The sequence below is a fragment of the Pan paniscus genome, chromosome 13 (assembly GCF_029289425.2).
Source record: "Pan paniscus chromosome 13, NHGRI_mPanPan1-v2.0_pri, whole genome shotgun sequence".
Taxonomy (NCBI): domain Eukaryota; kingdom Metazoa; phylum Chordata; class Mammalia; order Primates; family Hominidae; genus Pan; species Pan paniscus.
The window spans coordinates 39,169,809-39,192,619 of record NC_073262.2 but is presented as its reverse complement, the minus strand read 5'-3'; the positions used below and the strand labels follow the sequence as shown (position 1 = coordinate 39,192,619).

General features: G+C 39.1%; 1 protein-coding gene across 2 annotated transcripts in view; it reads left to right on the top strand.

Moving 5' to 3' along the window:
* UBXN4 (UBX domain protein 4) overlaps positions 1-22,811 on the top strand; it is a 47,486-nt gene that overhangs the window by 5,323 nt on the left and 19,352 nt on the right. Inside the window, exons 2-6 of one of the 2 annotated variants that reach the window (XM_063595159.1) lie at positions 5,326-5,428; positions 10,604-10,632; positions 11,203-11,340; positions 12,597-12,771; positions 18,902-18,995. In XM_063595159.1, coding sequence (XP_063451229.1) covers positions 5,329-5,428; positions 10,604-10,632; positions 11,203-11,340; positions 12,597-12,771; positions 18,902-18,995 — 536 coding nt within the window. In that variant the 5' untranslated portion in view covers positions 5,326-5,328. The remainder of the gene's footprint in view (positions 1-5,325; positions 5,429-10,603; positions 10,633-11,202; positions 11,341-12,596; positions 12,772-18,901; positions 18,996-22,811) is intronic. The other variant, XM_063595158.1, reaches the window with a different exon arrangement.

The window sequence follows — 22,811 nt, the reverse complement described above, 5'->3', positions numbered from 1 at the left end:
TGCTCCATATTCTCTTGTTTTATTACTGAAATCTTGTAGATTTACAGTGAACTCCCTGCCTCTACGGTTCTGCTCATTCTCATTACATGGACCAAATCAATGTTTGTGGCTGTTGTTAATTTGAGGTGTATTTCTTCAACTATTTGTGTTTAATAACGGTTTATTCATAATTAACTCATGTCTTTTAATAGCTCTATAACTTATATGCACTGCAGTGAAGAACGAATTACTGAAATGTGAATGTCATTTAGCATTAAATTTGGAATTTATAATTGTTTTGTTACGCTAAGTTTTTAGCTCAATGCTGTTTATTAGAAGAGCTTGAATAGTTTAGATTCTGCGATGCTGTCTGGGGGTTATATTATACTTTACATAAATTAATTCTGTAATCCCGTAAGGAAAAAAATGGATTGAAAGTGAAAGGAAAAGTAAATGACACTATGCTTATTGTGTACATTAGTAGGTTTTTGACATTTTAAATTGTTTTTCTCCTAATATCTCAGTTGATCCTTGCAGTAAATAGAACAGGTTTAATTATCCCCATTTTATAGATGAGGCACTTAGGTCAGCAGTCATAAAGTGACTTGCACTAGGGTCACAAAAAGGATTTACATGTCTTAACAGTCAAATTTTTTAGTAGCTTCAAAAAAACTGGCTTTTTTGTTTCTTAAGGAAAAAACTGAACAATTTGTAAATTGGTGATTTAAATTGGTATAGAAATCAGAAATTTGGATTATGGTAGTCATGTTTTTGAACAAATGTCCAAACATTCCTAGAAGGCACTCTTGAGGTAAATCAGTTAATTTAAAAAAAGAAACGAGAGATTTTTATTAACAAATATTAATATTTGGAAACTCTAGTACAAATTATTGGAATAGTTAAATAAAGTTATAGGTCTTGCCTTTCGGGGCTTTGTGTATATATATATATACTTTCTTCAATTAAGTTTTTACTGATGAGCATGTATTACATGTATTTAGAATATAATGACTCTTGAATGTTTGCAGGAAGACTGTTAGCAATCTCACAAAGGAGTCTCTGTCTGTCCCTTGACCTGTTCCAAAATCCAGCTAGCTTTTTTAGAGCTTTAGCCAGTTAATCCCCAAGACTAAGTAGGATTAGTGTCACTCTAGGAATATGTAGATACTGGACTCATGAAACCAAAACACTTACAGATTGCTTAGAGCTTTCTTCATAACTCTGAAGTCAGAACTCGTGATTTTCTTAGGTCTAAGATCTCAGTAATAATATACCAACTTAATGGAAAATTTGAAAGATGTCTTTATAGCTGGAAGAAGTGATCTCAAGAGTACACTTTGGTTCATAGAACTGTTCAAGTGGGAAACGTTTTAGGCAAGTGGTCTTTAGTTAGTGACATTTTCATGGATGAATTAAAGAATATTGTAGAGTTGATGTTAGGAGACTGGAGAGATTACTACTACTTCAGCTAACAAATTAATATGATTTTCAAAGTATTGTGGCTGTGTAAAGTAAGTGAAACAAAACGATATTCATTTAATACTTGGGAAGGTAGAATAATCTGACGAGACTGAAGTAAAGGTATCTGTTCACTGGCTAATGTTGCTAGGTAGGTAGGCCAAACTTTGTTAATGATAGACGCCATTTTCTGCCTTTTTTGGTGAATGTAGACCACAGAAGCCTTTAGGTTTTGAGCAGTTGAGATTTTTTTTACATCGGAAAGACTGGCTGTATGAGGGTCTGCAACTCTTTGCTTCTGAGTTCGTGTTGCTCTCTTTAAGTGCCTTCGCTTAGGATACTGCCGATACAAAGGATATGCTGTTTTCTCCTAAAATCTTAGGCCCACCTAACTTTATAGTTGATAATTTGATTAAAAATAAGAAAAGAAAGATACCAGAGTTAGCAGTCAGTCATCCCACTCAGTAGTATTAGGAAAGTTGTCATTAAGCATTGAGTAATTCCATTCAGCTTTCCACCACTGCTGTTCAAGCAGCTGCTGCCACCACTAGGCTGAGTCTAGGACAGACACTGCCAGTAGGGTTGAGACATCTGGGACCCTAATCACATGGTACAGTATAGGTGAGGGAGTGATGCACCAGCCTCACAAGAAGCAAGATTTATACTTTCAGCTACTTACGTGATATCACTGTTTAGATCCTCCCAGGATTCTCAAGCCTAAACGTGTAAGTGCTGCCTAAACCTGTGTTTCTCCCAGTGTTCTGCATCTGATTGGCACTACCATTCATCTGGTTGGATAAACCATAAATATGAGAGTCATCTTTGACTCTTAACTCTTCAGTCTCTTCTTGAGCTCCGGATTGTTCACAACATTCCAAATCACATAGGCCTTTCCCTACACACGTATTCCTTCTGTGTGGTGAACTCTTCTGGCTGTTGGCATGGCTGAGCTCTCTTATCCTTTAGATTTTAGCTTAACTGTCACCTCAGAGAGGGCTTCTCTGACCATTATAAAGAGTTCTCTTGTTATTTTCTCTCATAGATTTCTTTTTAGTAGCATTTATTACTGTAATTATGTATAGTGTCTATTTGTTTAAAAATTTTGTATACCATTAGATTTTAAGCTCTGTTGAAGGCAGACAATGTCTCATTTGGTTTATATTTAGTATACAGTTCAATGCCTAGAACAAAATAAATGCAATAAAATAGTGAACATATAAAAGAATGAATGGAAAGGATTTCTCATTCTTCACAGCCTTCTCTGAGAAGGGTTCGTAGTAAGAATATTCTCATATACTTATTTTTCTTTGGTAGGTGAGTCATTTATTTGGAATCTTAATCTCTCCTCATCAGATGGTTTCTGAAGATGCATTTAGAGTGATCTCACTTGTAAATAGTAACTTCTCGTTATTTTGCATCTTCAACATCTAGGAGTCTGCTAATGGAGCATTCTTAATGGAGCATTTGGTCTGTGGATGCATTCTAGTCCCGTTTACTTTTTTTTTCTTTTTTTTTTTTTTTTGAGATGGAGTCTCACTCTGCCGCCAGGCTGGAGTACAGTGGTGCAATCTCGGCTCACTACAACCTCCACTTCCCTGGTTCAAGCGATTCTCCTGCCTCAGCCTCCTGAGTAGCTGGGACTACAGGTGTGTGTCACCACGCACAGCTAATTTTTGTATTTTTAGTAGAGACGGGGTTTCACCGTGTTGGCCGGGATGATCTAGATCTCTTGACCTCGTGATCCGTCCGCCTAAGCCTCACAAAGTGAGCCACCGTGCCCGACCCCGTTTACTTTTCCATGGTCAAATTTCTCAAACTCCTATTTCTGGTATTCCTGAATCTCATCTCACAAAATATATGCAAATAAACAGCATTAGAGTCAATTATTATAGGCATGCCATCATACTTACTATATTAGGCATTTAGCTATTCCACAGAGTACTTATTGGGTGCCTACTATGTTTTGTAGAGATTTTAGTCTTGTCAGTAAATAAAATGGAACCAATCCTTGCCTTCATGGAACCTTCATTCTAGTTAGGGGAGACAGATACTAGTAAACATAATTAAAAATGCATAGTATATTGGAAGGTGATAAGTAATACAGAAAAACAACAGGAGATAAGGGAGCTTTGGGAATGTCTCAAGAGTGTAATTTTTAAGTGAGTGAGTAGGGGAGTTGTAATATTAAAGTGGGTGATTAAGTATCAGCTTTATTGAGCTGATATTTCAGCAAAGTTTTAAGGGAGTTGAAAGTTAACCATGTAGTTATCTGGGGGAAGAACATTCCAGGCAGAGGAAACAACTAGTACAAAGACCTTATGGCTGAAGTGTCTTTCATATTTGAGGAATAGAAGGAAAAAGAATAGCAAGAAAGGAAAAAGGAATGAGGTCACAGAGGTAGTTGGAGTCCTGATGTATGGGGCCTTCAAGCGCCCTGTAAGGACTTTGGCTTTTACTTTGAGGAAAATGGGGAGCCATTGTGTGATCTAAGCAGAGGGTTGATGTGATCTTTTTTTTTTTAGAGAAAGTTGCTGTGTTAAGAATAGACTTAGCAGGAAGACCAATTTGGAGGCTTTTACTAGGCTTCCAGGTGAGATGTGATAGCTTGGATCAGGGTAGTTAGTAGTGGAAGTGGTAAGAAAGTTACATTCTTGATTTATTTTGGAGCTGGAGTCAGTTACAATCAAGGAAAACTAGTTTTTGGCCTGAGAACTGGAAGGATGGAGTTACCATAAACGAATAACTGCAATGAGGAAGGCCAAAGTGGATTAAATTGTCCTGGCCAACATAGTGAAACCCCGTCTCTACTAAAAATACAAAAAATTAGCTGGGCGTGGTGGCGGGCGCCTGTAATTCCAGCTGCTCAGGAGGCTGAGGCAGGAGAATCGCTTGAACTCGGGAGGCAGAGATTGCAATGAGCCAAGATTGCACCATTGCACTACAACCTGAGCGACAAGAGTGAAACTCCATCTAAAAAAAAAAAAAAAAAAAAAAGATACAGAACATTTTCAGCATTCCAGAAGGCTCCTTCATGCTCTATCAAGGTAGCCACTATACTGAATTCTATCACCATAGATTAGTTATAGGTCAGCATACCTTTTATAATTAGCATACCTACAATAAAAAGCAAGTCCAAAATTGCAAACAGAATTGTACCTGCCTCTGTCTACCTTGGATTAATTTTGGAGTATAAATGCTGTGGAGTGGAGATGTTGAACTCAACAGAAAGATGCCACATAAAGGACAGATATCAAACTTTTTATTTTTCTCTCTCTCTAGATGGTCTCACTGTGTCACCCAGGCTGGAGTGCAGTGGTGCAATCTCCGCTCACTGCAACTTCCACCTTCCGAGTGCAAGCAATTCTCCTGCCTCAGCCTCCCATGTAGGTGGGATTACAGGCATGCGCCACCACACCTGGCTAAGTAGAGACGGGGTTTTACCGTGTTGGCCAGTCTGGTCTCGAATTCCTGGCCTCAGGTGATCTACCCGCCTCAGCCTCCCAAAGTGCTGAGATTATAGGCGTGAGCCACCGAGCCCAGCCCACAACTTTTATTTTAATAAAATCTTATGTACAAAAGCCCAAATAGGCACTGCACCCATGACTGCTTATTATTGTGGTATTTTTCGCATCATAATTTAGATGGCTTCTTTTATGAAATATTTTGTATCATTTAAATAGTCCAATGTAGTTTGTTTTCATTGCTCTTCATGATGTGAACTGTGTATGCAGTCACACTTTTCATTTAGTGGAAAATTCAGTTTTCAAATTTGGCAGAAAGTGGTATAGGTGGGATTATATTTTATTTGAGGTTTCCGTTTTCCAGGGAAAAAGAGTTTGCAATCAGCAGATCCCAGCCTGGTATAAGAATTTTTGAAATGTTTTACAGGTGATGATGAACAGTCTACACAGATGGCTGCAAGTTGGGAAGATGATAAAGTTACAGAAGCATCTTCAAACAGTTTTGTTGCTATTAAAATCGATACCAAAAGGTTTGTTTATGTTTTAATATTTTATTAGTTTTAAAATTTATAAGTATTGTCTTTGATTTATAGTGATACTCTTGGACTATAAGAATGTTGATGTTGGGCTGGGCACTCCCAGCACTTTGGGAGACTGAGGTGGGAGGATCGCTTGAGCCCAGGAGTTAGAGGCTAGCCTGGGCAACATAGTGAGACCCTGTCTCTATAAAAAATAATAATAAAATTAGGAGTGTGGTGTGTGCCTTTGGTCCCGCTACTTGGGAGGCTGAGGGGAGGATCACTTGATCCCTGAAGATTGGGGCTACAGTGAGCTGTGATCATGCCACTGCACTCCAGCCTGGGTGACAGAGTCAAACTCTGTCTCAAAAAAAAAAAAAAAGAATGTAGGCCAGGCACAGTGGCTCATGCCTGTAATCCCAGAACTTTGGGAGGCCAAGACAGGCGTATCACTTGAGGTCAGGAGTTTGAGACCAGTCTGGGCAACACAGTGAGACCTTGTCTCTACTAAAAAAAAAATACAAAAATTAGCCGGGTGTGGTGGCACACGCCTGTAATCCCAGCTACTCGGGGGGCTGAGGTAAGAGGATCATTTGAGCCCAGGAGGTTGAAGTTGAGGCTGCAGTTAGCAGTGACTGCACCACTGCACTATAGCCTGGGCGAGAGAGCAAGACTATCTCAAAAAAAAAAAAAAAAAAAAAAAAAAAAAGAATGTTTATGCTATGTTTTTGGGTATCTAAGGCATATTAGGAACTTAAATTCTGACTGCTGTTTGCTAAATTCATCATGAATCCTGCTGAAAAAACTTTAAGCTTTCCTACTCTACCAAGCAGCCATCTAACATGTACCAGGAATGCAAAAAGAACAGTCATCTCCAGCTTCTAAAAACTTGGAAGTAATGGTAAATCATACACTGAATATCTCTGAGAGGTTGATCACTTACTGTCTTGAATCCTATTTTTGGGAATGGAGTCATTTAATCAATGGAAATAAGGACATTTATAGGTTCCTCACAGTACCTGATGTCCACAAGTCTATTTTGTTTCTCCGTTCCTCCTCCCCATCTTTTAAAAAAATTTTTATTATAGGAAGTTTCAAACATATATGAAAGTAATGTAACAGTGTAATGTACCCCATGTACTTGTCTACTAGCTTTGGTAATTAACTCATGGTCAGTCTTGTTTCATCTATACCTCCACCCATTTCCACTCAATCCAAATAATTTTGAAACAAATCACAGTCACTGTATCACTTCATCTATAAATATTTTAGTATGTCTCTGAAGTATAAGTATTGTTAATTTTTTAAGCATAACTATAATATTAATACTTCATAAACTAATAATAATTCTTTAATATCAAATAACCAGCCAGTGTTCGACTTTTCAGTTGTCTCATCAAAGTCATAGTTTTATTACTTTATTGCAGTTTTTTAGTTCAAAATTATTCAAGGGCCACACATTAGGAAGCATTGATTTCTCTCAGTATGTAGGCTTCTCCTCCAACTCCCCTGCTCCTTGGAATTTATATTTTAAAGACACCAGGTCATTTGTTCTATACATTTGTTCTGTGGTTTCCTACAGTATGGATTTTGTTGACTGCAATGTGTTAGTGTCAAGTTGGTTCTTTCCTGTTTTCTGTATTGATAGGTAGATTCAGGTTTGTTTCCCCTCCCCTCATCCTGTCCTAAGACTACTTCATAAGTAGTGATGTGTCTTCCATCAGAAGACAGATAATACTCTGTTTTCTCTCTTTATGATGTTAGCAGCTATCAGTGATCATTACCTAAAAACATTATTATTTTTTTTTTTCTTTGAAGCAGGATTTCACTATGTTGCCCAGGCTGGTCTTAAAATATTGGACTGAAGAGATCCTCCCATCTCAGCCTCCCAAATAGCTGTAGTTACAGGCATGCTTCACTGTGCCTGGTGCTGAAAACATTAATTCATTAGCACTTACAAAGTGGTATTCCTGTCTTTTTGATATTGATACTATCAGAATGAATAATGTGTTTGAAAATCACTGTCAAGATTAAAGCATTCAGAAATTTCTACTCGGGAGGCTGAGGCAGGAGAATGCTGTGAACCCGGGAGGCAGAGCTTGCAGTGAGCCGAGATTGCACCACTGCACTCCAGCCTGGGCAACAGAGCAAGACTCCGTCTCAAAAAAAATAAAAATAAAAATAAAAAAATAAATTCAGAAATTTGCCTATAAGTTTGTAAACTTTATGTAAAAATTTTCTGTGTTTACAAAAACATCAAGTTGTAGTATAGCCTGTCTCACAACAGTTACTGAACTATGTATTTACTGAGTAGTTTTAAAAAACAGAATCTGTCAATTTAAGTATATCTTTTTTTTTTTTATTGTTCATCACCTTCCTGAAGCACCTTTGAGAGTTGGCAGTGGCAAGAAGAATATAGGGATTTATAGGGAATGTGCAATACATGAGAATTCCAGAATTCTTGAGATTGTATACAGACTGATGTGTCTGGCATTTTTTTTTTTTTTTTTTTTTTTTTGAGACGGAATCTTGCTCTGTCGCCCAGGCTGGAGTGCAGTGGCGCGACCTCGGCTCACTGCAAGCTCCTCCTCCCGGGTTCACGCCATTCTCCTGCCTCAGCCTCCCGAGTAGCTGGGACTGCAGGTGCCCGCCACCATGCCCGGCTAGTTTTTTTTTTTTTTTTGTATTTTTAGTAGAGATGGGGTTTCACCATGGTCTCGATCTCCTGACCTCGTGATCCGCCCGCCTCAGCCTCCCAAAGTGCTGGGATTACAGGTATGAGCCACTGTGCCCGGCTGTGTCTGGCATTTTTAAAAATAAATTACTTTTTTTTACTTTTTATTTTTTTTTGAGACAGAGTCTCGCTCTGTAGCCCAGGCTGGAGTGCAGTAACGTGATCTTGGCTCACTGCAAGCTCCGCCTCCCGGGCTCACGGCATTCTCCTGCCTCAGCCTCCCAAGTAGCTGGGACTACAGGCGCCCACCACCATGCCTGGCTAATTTTTAAAATAGTTTTAGTAGAGATGGGGTTTCACCGTGTTAGCCAGGATGGTCTCGCTCTCCTGACCTCGTGATCCACCTTCCTCGGCCTCCCAAAGTGCTGGGATTACAGGTGTGAGCCATCGCGCCTGGCCTTAAAAACAAATTTCTATTAGCAGATGCAGGTATACCTGCATATAGTGATGGTTCATGTTTGTTTCACTATAGACTGCATGCTGATAGAATCTAGTGTGCCTTTAAATTATGGAAAATAAATTTTCTTTATTTCATAATAAGTAAGTCACCCAATGTTTTGGGAACATTTTAGTGTGTATGTATTTTTGGAGATAGCGTGCATTGAAAATAGATTAGTAGGAAATGCGTAAAAAGTTTACAGTTATTTCTGAAATGGTAGGATTTTGGGTAATTTTTTTTCTTGATTTTTTACTATGTTTTCAAATGTTTTTATGATAATCTTTATATTTGGGGGAAAAAAGCAAATTCTAGTTCTTAGAAGCATTTGTTTGATTATTGGAAGCATCTACATTGATGAGTATCTCTTACTAATCTTATAAATTCTCTCTCCCATCCCTGACCACTCAGCTCCCTTCTCTGGAGGGAACCAAATCAAGAAAATATATTTATGTTTGTTTTCCTTCCGTGTTTTACAAAAATAGTATTAATAGCATTTTGACATACTTTTCTATACCTTTTTCTTTTCTTTTTTTTTGAGACAGAGTCTCACATTGTACCCTGAGCTGGAGTGCAATGGCATGATCTCGGCTCACTGCAACCTCCGCCTCCTGGGTTCATGCACTTCTCCTGTGTCAGCCTCCCGAGTAGCTGGGATTACAGGTGCACACCACCACACCCAGCTAATTTTTTGTATTTTCAGTAGAGAGGGAGTTTCACTATGTTGGCCAGACTGGACTCGAACTCCTGACCTCATAATCCACTTGCCTCGGCCTCCCAAAGTGCTGGGATTACAGGCGTGAGCCACCACGACAGGCCAATTTTTGTATTTTTAGTAGAGACAGGGTTTCGCCATGTTGGCCAGGCTGGTCACGAACTCCTGACCTCGTGATCCACCTGCCTTGACCTCCCAAAGTGCTGGGATTACAGACGTGATCCACAGTGCTGGCCTGCCTTTTTTTGTGATTGCATAATTATTCAGTTTTTATTGGTAGATAGATTGCTTTTAATCCTTTGTTATTATAGAGTATTACATTATCACATGCCTAAGTAAGTCGTAGGCCTTATGTCTTCGTGTTCCAGGTTAAGATATTGTATTCAGGTATACTTGTCTGCTGAGGAAGCAGCATGGCAGATACCAAATTAATTTTTTAGCTACCAGATGCAGCCACTAGCTTGTGGGTTGTAAGAGCAAATAGTTCTTTCTCTTTTGAGATGAAGTCTCACTCTGTTGCCCAGGCTGGAGTGCAGTGGCGCGATCTTGGCTCACTGCAACCTCTGCCTACCAGGTTCAAGCGATTCTCTTGCCTCAGCCGCCTGAGTAGCCGGGATTACAGGTGTGTGCCACCACGCTGAGCTAATTTTTGCATTTTTAGTAGAGACCAGATTTCACCATGTTGGCCAGGCTGGTCTCAACTACTGACTTCGTGATTCACCTGCCTTGGCCTCCCAAAGTGCTTGGATTATACCTGTGAGCTACCACGCCCGGCCTTTTTTTTTTTTTTTTTTTTTTTTTTTTGAGACAGAGTTTTGCTCTTGTTGCCCAGGCTGGAGTGCAATGGTGCAATCTTGGCTCACTGAAACTTCCGCCTCCTGGGTTCAAGCGATTCTCCTGCCTCAGCCTCCCAAGTAGCTGGGATTACAGGCACTCGCCACAATGCCCAGCTAATTTTTGTATTTTTAGTAGAGACGGGGTTTCGCCATGTTGGCCAGGCTGGTCTCGAACTCTTGATCTCAAGTGATCTGCCTGCCTCGGCCTCCCAAAATGCTGGGATTACAGGCATGAGCCACCATGCCAAGCCACAAATAATTCTTTCATTTGAAAATTATAAAACAAACCAGAAAAAGTCTTAATGAAATAAGAATTATATTTTTCTCCTTCAACCTGATTGCTGTGAAAGAAACTGGTAGTTGCAGGAAAATACTTGTGATTGGTACAGTAAATTTTATTAAAACAACTCAGTATTTAGAAAATACTTGCATTCATCTAGTGATTTTGTTTGATTTTGTTTTACAGTGAAGCCTGCCTACAGTTTTCACAAATCTGTATCCTTTCAGTAAAGAATGGCTTATATATATACATTTATTTACCTTCCTTTTGGTTAATTTATGAAATTTAGAAATTATTCATTTTTATTTAGGAAATCATACATTCTTTTTTATGGAAACTTTATTACTAAGTGTCCTCATTTAAAAAATGTTATTATAGGAAATTTCAAACATATATAAAAGTAACTCAATGGTGTAGTGCACCCCATACATTGAGATAATATATTGCAGCTAAAGATAGGATAGGGAGTTTTTAAAATGTGAATATCTGAAAAACAATATAGATCAGTTGGGTTGGAATGTTACAAGTAGCTTGCAAGAGTCAGCTGGCAGCAAGATGGATAGAAAAGGAAGTTATGATAGAGGAGAATGTAGTAGATTCTTCACTAGAATATACCTCATAAATTAACATGTCACATGTATTAATACTATAGGTATAATGATGCAGTACTTGAAATTATTTAATAAATGTTAGATTATATTGTGAAAATCACAAAGATCATTTGTTTTCCTTTGTTACCAATAGTGTTTCATAAAACTATCCTTTCGTTTCACATGAATTGTTAGACTTCATTAAACTGTACAGATCCTGTAGTGTGTGTTCCATCCAGTTTCTTTATTGGAGACAGTGGAATTCCCTTGGAAGTAATAGCAGGAAGTGTTTCTGCAGATGAACTTGTTACAAGAATTCACAAGGTCCGACAGGTAAGAAGGAACAGAACTGTTGTTTCCGTAAATGGTACGTCAGGAATTGGATTTTTTTTTTTTTTTTTTTTTTTTTTTTGAGATGGAGTCTCGTTCTGTCGCCCAGGCTGGAGTGCAGTGGTGTGATCTCAGCTCAAGTGCAGCCTCCACCTCCCAGGTTCAAGTGATTCTCCTGCCCCAGCCTCCCAAGTAGCTGGGATTACAGGCACCTGCCACCACACTGAGCTGATTTTTGTATTTTTAGTAGAGACGGGGTTTCACCATGTTGGCCAGGCTGGTCTCAAACTCCTGACCTCAGGTGATCTGCCCGCCTTGGCCTCCCAAAGTGCTAAGATTACAGGCGTGAGCCACCACACCCTTCCTAACATTGGAATATTTTTGGAGCCCCTCTGTATATTCAGGAAACTGCCATGCCAAAAATCTTAAAAGGTAGTAAGTACTGTTTTTGTCACCTGTTTTGTAAATAGCATGAAGTTACAGGTGCCAGTAGCCAGTACCTAATACTTGACTGACTTCTTTACCTTTCTTTTTTTTTTTTTTTTTTTTGAGATGGAGTCTCTGTTGCCCAGGCTGGAGTGCAGTGGACTGATCTCAGCTCACTGCAATCTCTACCTCCCGGGTTCGAGCGATTTTTCTGCCTCAGCCTCCCCAGTGGTGGGATTACAGGCGCATGCCAACATGCCCAGCTAATTTTTGCATTTTTAGTAGAGACGGGATTTTGCCATGTTGGCCAGGCTGGTCTCGAACTCCTGACCTCAAGTGATCTGCCCGCCTTGACCTCCCAAAGTGCTGGGATTACAGGCATGAGCCACCACACCCAGCCATCTTTTACCCCAATCTCAACACATAATGAATATCACCATAACTTTGTTGAAAGAGAAAGTTGCTGTCATATTAAGGCTCTAACTATATATTGCTTAATATATTTTAAGGACTTTATACTCAATAATTAATCATTTCTGTCTACTTTGGACAAATGGCTGGTAGAAGTTTGTAACTTTTTTCTTTGAATTCTAATTTGAGGGAAAATCAATAGTGTGCTTTAACAAATGTTTTTATGGTCTTGCCAGCTTGCAGGTAAATTCCATAATGTGATTATATCATACTTAGGATTATACATTTTGGATTCATCTATTTATGAGCGTTTCGTATTTCTCTTTTTATAGAGTATAAATCAACCTGTATTTTGGTCTCTACTGCCATGGTAAGTTTAGATTCTTATCTATTCATTAAAATCCAATTTATTTTCTGCCTAGATGCATTTGCTAAAAAGTGAAACATCAGTAGCAAATGGCAGTCAGTCAGAAAGTTCAGTGTCTACTCCATCTGCGTCATTTGAACCTAACAACACTTGTGAAAACTCTCAGTCCAGAAATGCAGAGCTTTGTGAGATACCACCCACTTCTGATACAAAGTCAGATACTGCAACAGGTAACTTTTAATGTACCTTTTTGAGTGCAATAGAAGCTCCTTCACTACATTTTAATATTTAAATATTAATATTTTATAAATATATTGTATGTATTTTTCTTCACATTTATTTAACTTAAAATTTAAGAGTCATATTAAATACACATGTGTCATTTAGTGGCAGAAGACAATAAAGTCAGTGAATGTCAACTCAACTCCCAAATAGTCAACAATCCAGAGCAATTGATTTATAATTTCTGCTATTGCGCTACATGCTTCAAGGAATGTCATGACACTGAGCAGTTTTATAAATCTCTTACTAGCCTAGAGAATTTGGAAAGTTTCAAATGAACTAAAGTATTATATTTGGAATTGTTTCTATAACCTGTAAAAAGCTATATAAATTTAAGAGAATAGTATTATATATATATTTTTTTGATTAGAGGTAAAAGATAATTATGAAATAGAGCTTGTAGAAGTAAGAGGTGTGACTGTAAACTCATTGATAGAAAAGGCAAAAGAGAAATTTTTGGGATTGTGGTTGGAGTTGTTTGGTGTAATATAGCTTTGTATTAGGCAACCGAGGGGTAGATAAATCAAGATGTTAGGATGTTAGTGTCCTAAAAGATGATTCTACTCCAGCATCCCACACAAATAATCATCAAGCTTCTATTTGAATGCCTTCAATGATGGGAAGCTCATTACCTTGCTAGGAAGCCTGTTCTGTTGTTGAACAGCTCTAGTTTTTAGAAAGAGTCTTCCTTATACTGAGCTGAAATTTGATGCCCCATAACTTCCTGTTAACATTAATGCTGCCTTGTGGAGTTACACATGACAGGTTTTGAATATTTGAAATACAGCTATTTGTCTCATTTTGAGGTTTTACATCAGATGGATCATTCAACTTCTGGATGTGTACGGAACGGGGGGACTCTATTATGGATGTTCATTTAGGTCTATGACAGAATAATTACTTTAATTGTATTTACCTGGATATATATCATTTCCAAAATTCTTAATTCCATTTTGAAGATAGACACATGTTTCCCTCTGGTATAATATTCTTTCAACCTGAAATTTTTCCTTTAGCATTACTTATTGTACAGGTCTGGAGTTTTCTTTATGTGAAATGACTTTGTTTTATCTTCATTCTGGAAGGATATTTTTGCTGGATATAAAAATTTTGTGTTTACAGTTACAGGTATTGTCCACCGTCTTCTGGTCTTCATAGTGTTCTAATGAGAAGTCTCCACAAATTCTGATTGTTCCCCCCTGTAAGGAGTATGTTGGTTTTCTCTGGCTGCTTTCAGGATTTCTTTCTTTCTTTGGTTTTTAGCAATTTGACTGTGATATGCCTAAGGGTATTTTTCTTTGTATTTATCCTGTGTTTGGTTTGCCTAGTTTCTTACATCTGTAAATGTGTGACTTTCACCAAGTTTGGGAATTTTGGTCCATATATCTTGCTGGAATGAATTACATGTATATTAGGCTTCATGGTATTGTCCCACAGGTTTATTTTTTCACACTTATTTTTTCTTCTTTGGATTGGATAATTCTGTTGATCTACAAGTTCACTGACTCTTTATCATCTCCATTCTGATGTTAAGCCCATCCAGTGAATTTTTTATTTTAGATAAAATTATGTTATACATTTTTTAGTTGTAGGATTTCTATTTCTTTCTCTCTTATTATAACTTTTTATTTTGAAATAGTTTGACTCATAAGTTACAGAAGTTGTGCAGAATGAGTACTCTTCATCTATGTTTTATTCTTTTAATTCATTTCAAGTGTATTTCCCTTTTCCTCATTTGAGTTATAACGGCTGCTTTAAAGTCTTTGTCTGACAGTTTCAATATCTAGCTCATCTGAGGATTGGCTTGTGTTGATCACCTTTACCCTTTAGAATGGGTCACATTTTCCCGTTTGTTCATATGTCAAAAAATGCTGGATTGTATCTTGTACATTGTTGTAGACACTCTGGATTTCATTGTATTCCTGCAAAGAGTGTTGTTTTTGTTTTAGTAGACAATTAACTTGGCTAGACTAAAACTGCAAGCTCTGGCTTACCTGAGGTGAGTAGCAGCTCTAATCTCAGTTTTTTTTAGCTTAAAAAAATTTTTTTTTTTTTTTGGTCAGGTGTGGTTGTTCACACCTATAATCCCAGCACTTTGAGAGGCCAAGGTGGGCAGATTGCTTAAGCCCAGGAGTTTGAGACCCGCCTGGACAACACAGCAAAACTCTGTCTCTACAAAAATACAAAAATGTGTCTGCAGGGTCTGGCTCTGTCACCCAGGCTGGAGTGCAGTGGCACAAACATAGCTCACTATAATCTCCAACTCCTGGCCCACGTGATCTCCTGCTTCAGCCACCTGAGTAGCTAGGACTACAGGTGTGCACCACCACACCTGGCTAATTTTTTTTTTTTTTTTTTTTTTGAGATGGAATTTTGGTCTTGTTGCCCAGGCTGGAGTGCAATGGCGCAATCTTGGCTCACCACAACCTCCATCTCCTAGGTTCAAGCGATTCTCCTGCCTCAGCCTGCCGAGTAGCTGGGATTACAGGCATGCGCCACCATGCCTGGCTAATTTTGTATTTTTAGTAGGGATGGGGTTTCTCCATGTTGATCAGGCTGGTCTCGATCTCCTGACCTCAGGTGATCTGCTTGCCTTGGCCTCCCAAAGTGCTGGGATTATAGGTATGAGCCACCACGCCCAGCCTAATTTTTTAATTATATTCTTTGCAGAGATGGGGTCTCACTGTGTTGCTTAGGCTGTCTCAAACTCCTGTCCTCCAGTAATCCTCCTGCCTTGCCCTCTGAAAGTGCTGGGATTACAGGCATGAGTCATTGGATCCAGGCCTGTAGCTTTTTAAAACTATTTATTATGGAAAATTTCAAACATATATAGAAGTAGAAAAAAATAGTATAAGAAAACCCCATTAATCCATTGCCTGGCTTCATGGCCAATATTCTCATCTGTGCCCTCCACTCCTCTTCTTTTTCAACTTATTTAGAACAAATCTCAGGTAAAATATTTCAATATGTATCTCTAAAATATAAGAAAGGAATATAAATCTTTTAAGATTATATATAGTTGCCTTTTAAAATAATTTTTTTTTTTTTTGAGACAGAGTCTCACTTTGTTGGCCAGGCTGCAGTGCAGTGGCGTGATCTCGGCTCACTGCAACCTCCACTTCCCAGGTTCAAGTGATTCTCCTGTCTCAGCCTCCCGAGTAGCTGGGACTACAGGCGTGCACCACCATGCCCGGCTAATTTTTGTATTTTTAATAGAGACGGGGTTTCACCATGTTGGCCAGGCTGGCCTCGAACTCCTGACCTCAGGTGATATGCCTGCCTCAGCTCCCAAAGTGCTGGGATTGTAGGCGTGAGCCACTGCGCCCAGCCAAAATAAATTTTAATTATGGAAATTTGCAAGCATATTCTAAAGTAGAGAGAACAGAATAACGAACTCGAGGTACTCATCATCCTGTGTCAGTGATTCCCATTATTTGCTCGGTTTTTGTTATCTGTCTCCCTATATGACCACCCTTCCAGGTTATTTTGAAGCAAATCTCAGGCATTTGTATGATTTCATCTTTTAAAATATCAATATCTAAAAGATAAGAAATTTTTAAAAATAACAACAATACTATTATCAAAGCCAGAAAGTTCAATAGTAATCCTTTTTGTCATCAATTATCTAGGCAATATTTATATTATACTTTTTTTCAGTTTGAGTTACAGTTCGAGATATTGCTATTGGTTGATGTGTTTTTAAATTTAATATATAGATTTCTGCTCTCCCTGGTAGTTTTTCCTATAGTTTTCCACAGTCTGGATTTTACCGCATCCCCATGGAATTGTGTAAGATGTTCCTCTGTCCCCTTTATTCCTCTAAATTGGTAAAGCTACAGACTTGATCAAGTCAGCTTCATTATTCTTTTTGACAAGACTACTTTGTAGATGATGATGTATATTTCTCTCAGGAGATACATTATGCCTGTTATTCCAGTTGGCTTTTTAAGCCTAAAGGCAGAACTTCTCAATACATTTTTATTATATTTGGATTTTTATCAGTTGTTTTAGCTTATTGAGGTGTTTTTTCAATCCAGAATTTTTTTTTTTTTGAGACAGTCTCGCTCTGTCTCCCAGGCTGGAGTGCAGTGGCGCGATCTTGGCTCACTGCAGCCTCCGCCTCCCAAATTCAAGTGATTCTTCTACCTCAGCCTTCCAAGTAGCTGGGATTATAGGCACCCGCAACCATGCCCAGCTGATTTTGTATTTTTAGTACTGATGAGGTTTCACCATGTTGGCCAGACTGGTCTCAAACTCCTGACCTCAAATGATCCACCTGCCTCGGCCTCCCGAAGTGCTGGGACTACAGGTGTGAGCCACCATACCCAACCTAGAATTTTTCATTTAGGAATTAGCAGTTAAATATGAGTGTTAATAAGCTATTTCACACAATTTTGGGTCACCCATAAAGTTACACATGGGCCTGGTACAATGGCTCATGCCTGTGATCCCAGTACTTTAGGAGGCCAAGATCACTTGAGCTCAGGAGTTCGAGACCAGCCTGGGCAGTGTGACAAAACCCTGTCTCCATACAAAATACAAAAATTAGCCAGGCATGGTAGCGTGCACTGGTGGCCCCAGCTACTAGGGAGGGTGAAGTAGGAAGATGGCTTGATCCCAGGAGGCAGAGGTTGCAGTGAGCCAAGATCATGCCACTGCTCTCCAGCCTGGGCAACAAAGCTAGACCATGTCTCAAAAAAAAAAGTTACAAATTTATATTTTACATCTTCAAGTCATTTATGAAATACCCAAGGCAGAGAACTCTGTGACATACAATTGGAAATCTTCCTCTGTATGACATCTTTCCATTTCTCTTTAATTATGAGTCATAGATTCACCTAACTGTACTCTTATTCAACACTTTTCCCCCAGCTTGTCCACAGGTTATCTTCATAAGATGTAAATTTTTGCTGATAATAAGACATGTCCTCAGCATTCATTTTATTTTCTAAAGAAAGGTGGTTAATTTCCTATTGAGCCTCTACTGGCTGCTAGTGGTTACCACTTCTTATCCAAGAGTTGCATTCAGTGATACACTGGTAAACATTTATCAGAAGGATCTGTGGAAGCAAAGGCCCATATTTGTAGTATTTGCTAATTTCCCAGGTGTAAATACTCCCACTTTGTTGATTTCAAGCTACCTAGGTTATGCCCCTGAATGGGGAGGGAGAAGAGATATGCACCATCGTCTCTACTTAGTCATACTAATTATTTTTACTACTACTGTAGTAACGAAAATGCTTACCATGTGCCAGTCTCAGTTAAGTTCTAAGCATTTTACTTGTATTAACACGTATTTCTTATAACAACCGTGTGAGGTTACTATCCTCATTTTACTGATGAGATACAGAGGTATTAAGGAACTTACTGAAATGACTGTGTGGCTCCAGAGTCCTTGTTCGCCAAAGACTGTAAAGAAGAATCAGGTTGGTGGCAAGTTGTAAGGAAGGGAATGACAGAGGTCTTGTAGAATAGGCCAGGACAAAAGTCTATCTTTCAGGAAATCCTTCAAAGAAAACTAGCATAAAGAGGCTCTCTAAGGAACCACTCTGGTCAGCAGAAGCAGATTCCTTGGACCAGTGTAAGTCCAGAGCCATACCCAGGATCAAACCTGGCCTGTATTGCTCACTGCTCAATAGCCACAGCCACATTTTAATTAAAATTAATTACAACTAAAATTTGTCCCTCACTTGCAGTAACCTCATTTTAGATGTTCAACAGCCGCCTGTCTAGTGGCTGCTGTATTAGACAGTATAGATATTGGAGGGCACTGCTCTAGAGTGAAGGCTACCCATAGCCAGGCATGCCTCCTGCCAGATTGTTATTCATGTTTTACATCTGACCTTTACCTTGGTGATTTTAACTCGGTAACTGCTTTATTTCTATTTGTGAACAATTTTATCCACGTCTAAACTTTAGGATTAGTAATAGCATATTTAGCTCCTTCTCCATTTTTAGGGAAAATATATAATGCTTAAGATATAAAATTATTAACAGATGCTATAATCTGAAAGAGTTATTCCTTTAAAAAGTTGCATTAAATGCAGTATTCTTATTTCTTTTTATTTAATAATTAAGGAGGAGAAAGTGCAGGCCATGCCACTTCCTCTCAGGAGCCTAGTGGATGCTCAGATCAGAGACCTGCAGAGGACCTCAACATCCGAGTGGAAAGGTTTGCTCTTCTTTTTGCAAATAGCATTTTGTTTAAAAAGACAGTGGTTTTCAGTTATTTCATTAATTTGAATTAAAGCTAAAGTTATACAAATGAAGTTTTAGAATTCTGAGTTGAAATTTTTGATCACCTAACTAATTTGTATCCATAAACATTACACTCTAAATGTAAAGTTTTCATGTATGTCTGAAGTCACCAGTCAGCTTTTGGTCTGATCATTCTAAGAATCCCCTTTTTAATGGTATTTTGGTACATGGGTGTTTCCATCTGTCACTTCTGCTTTTATCTCTATGCCATAAGGATAATAAGCTCCAGATGGGCAAGAACTTCAGCTTATTTCATGACTATGTACTGAGCTTAAGTTCTGCATAAGTGGGTGTCTACTAAGTGGCATTTTTCATTAGTTGGTCTAATAATCAGATACAAATTTCTGGCTCTTTGTAGTTTCTAGTATTTTTAATGATACAGTAATTGTCAAATCATAGTCTTTTATGCTGTGATTCTTACATGAGTTAATAGTTAGTGGTTAAGCGGGAATATTTTAAACCCTGATTTAAACCCCTTTAGCGTTAGTTATATGGAAGTTTAAAAAAATTCCTTAGCATTTAAAAATTTTTTTTAAAAAACCTTCCTTAGAGAGACTTGATATTTTCTTGTTCACATAGATGCTTCGGGGAAACAGGGTTCAAAGTGATTGCTGATATTGTCTTTGAGTTTGCTTGTGACTCAGTAAAGATCAGCTTCTTTTCAGCAAAACCTAGATTCTGATTGTTCTTTGTAGGGGTAGGGGCAGTGCCCAGACCTTGAGGTGAAAAGCAGGCTGGACCTCACAGTGGTGAGGAAAGTGGTATAAGCCTAGAAGAATAGCAGCAGGAAACTTAAGTTCCCAAGGGTTCATCCTGTTTTGCTTCTTTCTGATTTGCTAACACCAGGCCCACTACTCTGTACCTTTATTTGCACCACTCTGGGCTGAAGTGAAAATAAAAAATCTGGAAAAGGGTTTGGAGACTTGGGGCAAAAACCTGAATTACATCAGGTAGCCCTTTATTTTGAGGTGGGGTCAGGCGCTATTTAGTTATACTGGAAAAAGTTTTTAATAGCCTCCATTCTTATGTAGGGGAATGTCAGCTAGTGTCTGCCTGTGTCATAGTACTAATTAATTCACAAGCTGAGATCCTGCATTTTATTCATCTGCGTTCATGCCAAATTAGGAATCTTGTTCCTTTTGTGGAATCTGATTCATTGACAATGACAATAACTAATAACACCAGCATATGTAATATTCCCATTCCAAATGTCCACTTAGCTCATTATTTATACCCTAAGAGTTGCCATCATTCTCACCATCCCCTGCCATAGACTGTGAAGCTCTTGTGCCCTCAACTAACTCATCCCCTGCCATCTTTTGCAGGGTATTGAACTGTGAAACTACTAGTTTCCCTGTCTCTCTGAACTGAAGTGCTTTTTCTCAGCCTGGTTAAGTTGGACCCATCAGTCCCTGTTGTGTAATCTGATATTTTAGAATTATATGAAGTTCTATAAAGCAAAATTCATGCATTTTTCTCTGACCTTGATGATATTTTAAAATCTATTTCATACAAATTAAAAATTCAGAGTTAAAATTTGGCAGGGGCTGTGAGTGGTGGCTCACGCCTGTAATCCCAGCACTTTGGGAGGTTGAGACAGGTGGTTTGCTTGAGGCCAGAAAATAGAGACCAGCCTGGGCAACATGGCAAAACCCCATCTCTACAAAAAAATACAAAAATTAATTGGGTGAGGTGGTGCACACCTGTAGTCCCAGCTACTCAGGAGGCTGAGGTGGGAGGATCACCTGAGCCCAGGAGGTCAAGGCTGCAGTGAGCCATGATCACACCACTGTACTCCAGCCTGAGTGACAGAGCAAGACTCTGTCTCAAAAAGTAAATAAATAAGACCAGGCATGGTGGATCACGCCTGTAGTCCCAGCACTTTGAGAGGCTGAGATGGGTGGATCATTTGAGGCCGGGAGTTGAAGACCAGCCTGGCCAACGTGGCGAAACCCTGTCTCTACTAGAAAAATACAAAAATTAGCTGGGCATGGTACGCATCTGTAGTCCCAGCTACTCAGGAGGTTGAGGCAGGAAAATTGCTTGAACCCGGGATGCAGAGGTTGCAGTGAGCCAAGGTCATGCCACTACACTCCAGCGTGGGCGACAGAGTGCTACTCCGTCTCAAAATAAATAAAATAAAATAAAAAATAAAGCAGGATGGATTAGCAGATGTAAGATTCTTACTTTCCTCTCAGGCTACAGTTGAAACTGAGATCTATTTCCAAACACCATGTTTTTGGAAAACTAATTACTGTAGTTGACTTTAAGTCTTAGGCTTTTTTCTCATCTAGCTTCAAAGAAAACTAATTTTGTTAAGGGAAAGGGTGACTAAATCAAATTGACATTAGTGAGAAATTCATCCTATCTTGTACATAAGAACATAGTCCTTCAATCTTGAGCTGCATTTTGTCAAGTAAACATAATTTTAAAAAAAACGGATTGGTGATTTGAAATTGTGAGATCTAAGTTTTTATTTTTAATATTAATGGATATACAATGGTTATTTATTTATGAGGCAGAGTCTTGCTCTGTTGCCCAGGCTGGAGTGCAGTGGCATGATCTTGGCTCACTGTAGCCTCTGACTCCCGGGTTCCAGCGATTCTCCTGCCTCAGCCTCCCAAGTAGCTGGGATTACAGGCATGCACCACCACACCCGGCTAATTTTTAAAATATTTTTAGTAGCAACAGGGTTTCGCCATGTTGGCTGGGCTGGTCTTGAACTTCTGACTTCAGGTCATCTGCTCACCTTGGCCTCCCAAAGTGCTGGGATTACAGGTGTGAGCCACAGCACCTCGCCTATGATGGTTTTTTGTTTGTTTGTTTTTGAGATGAAGTCTGGCTCTGTTGCCAGGCTGGAGTGCAGTGGCGTGATCTCGGCTCACTGCAACCCTCCTCCCAGTTCAAGTGGTCCTCGTACCTCAGCTTCCTGAGTATCTGGGATTACAGGTATGCGCCACCATGACTGGCTAATTTTTGTATTTTTAGTAGAGACAGGGGTTTGCCATGTTGGCCAGGCTGGTCTCGAACTCCTGGCCTCAAATAATCCACCCGCCTTGGCTTCTTCAAGTGCTGAGATTACAGGCTTGAGCCACCACGTCTGGCCAGGATATACAATGTTTCACTAAAGCTAACAGATGTGAAATAGGAATCTTTTAGCGAATCTTTAGTTAAAATGCATTATTTTGTTTATTTCATTATGTTTTTTTTTTTCCCCCTGAGATGGAGTTTTGCCCTTGTCGCCCAAGCTGGGGTGCAATGGCACAATCTCGGCTCACTGCAACCTCCACCTCCCAGATTCAAGCGATTCTCCTGCCTCAGCCTCCCGAGTAGCTGGGATTACAGGTGCCCACCACCACACCCGGCTAATTTTTATATTTTTAGTAGAGGCGGGGGTTTCACCATGTTGGTCAAGCTGGTCTCGAACTCCTGACCTCAGGTGATCCGCCCGCCTCGGCCTCCCAAAGTGCTGGAATTACGGGCATGAGCCACCACACCCAGCCATGTCATTATGTTTAAAATGGGCAGAATTATCTGGCAAAGATAATGTATACTACCATGAATTCTAGTCTTTTTATTTGAATAAGTTTCAAACCTCAACGTTGAAAAAATAGTGTAATGGCCATCTTTTAATTTTTTTTCTTTTTTTTTTTTTCTTCTGATTCATTTGAAAGTTGCAGACATAATTTCACTTCATGCCTAGATACCTCAGCATGCAGCTCCTAGGAAG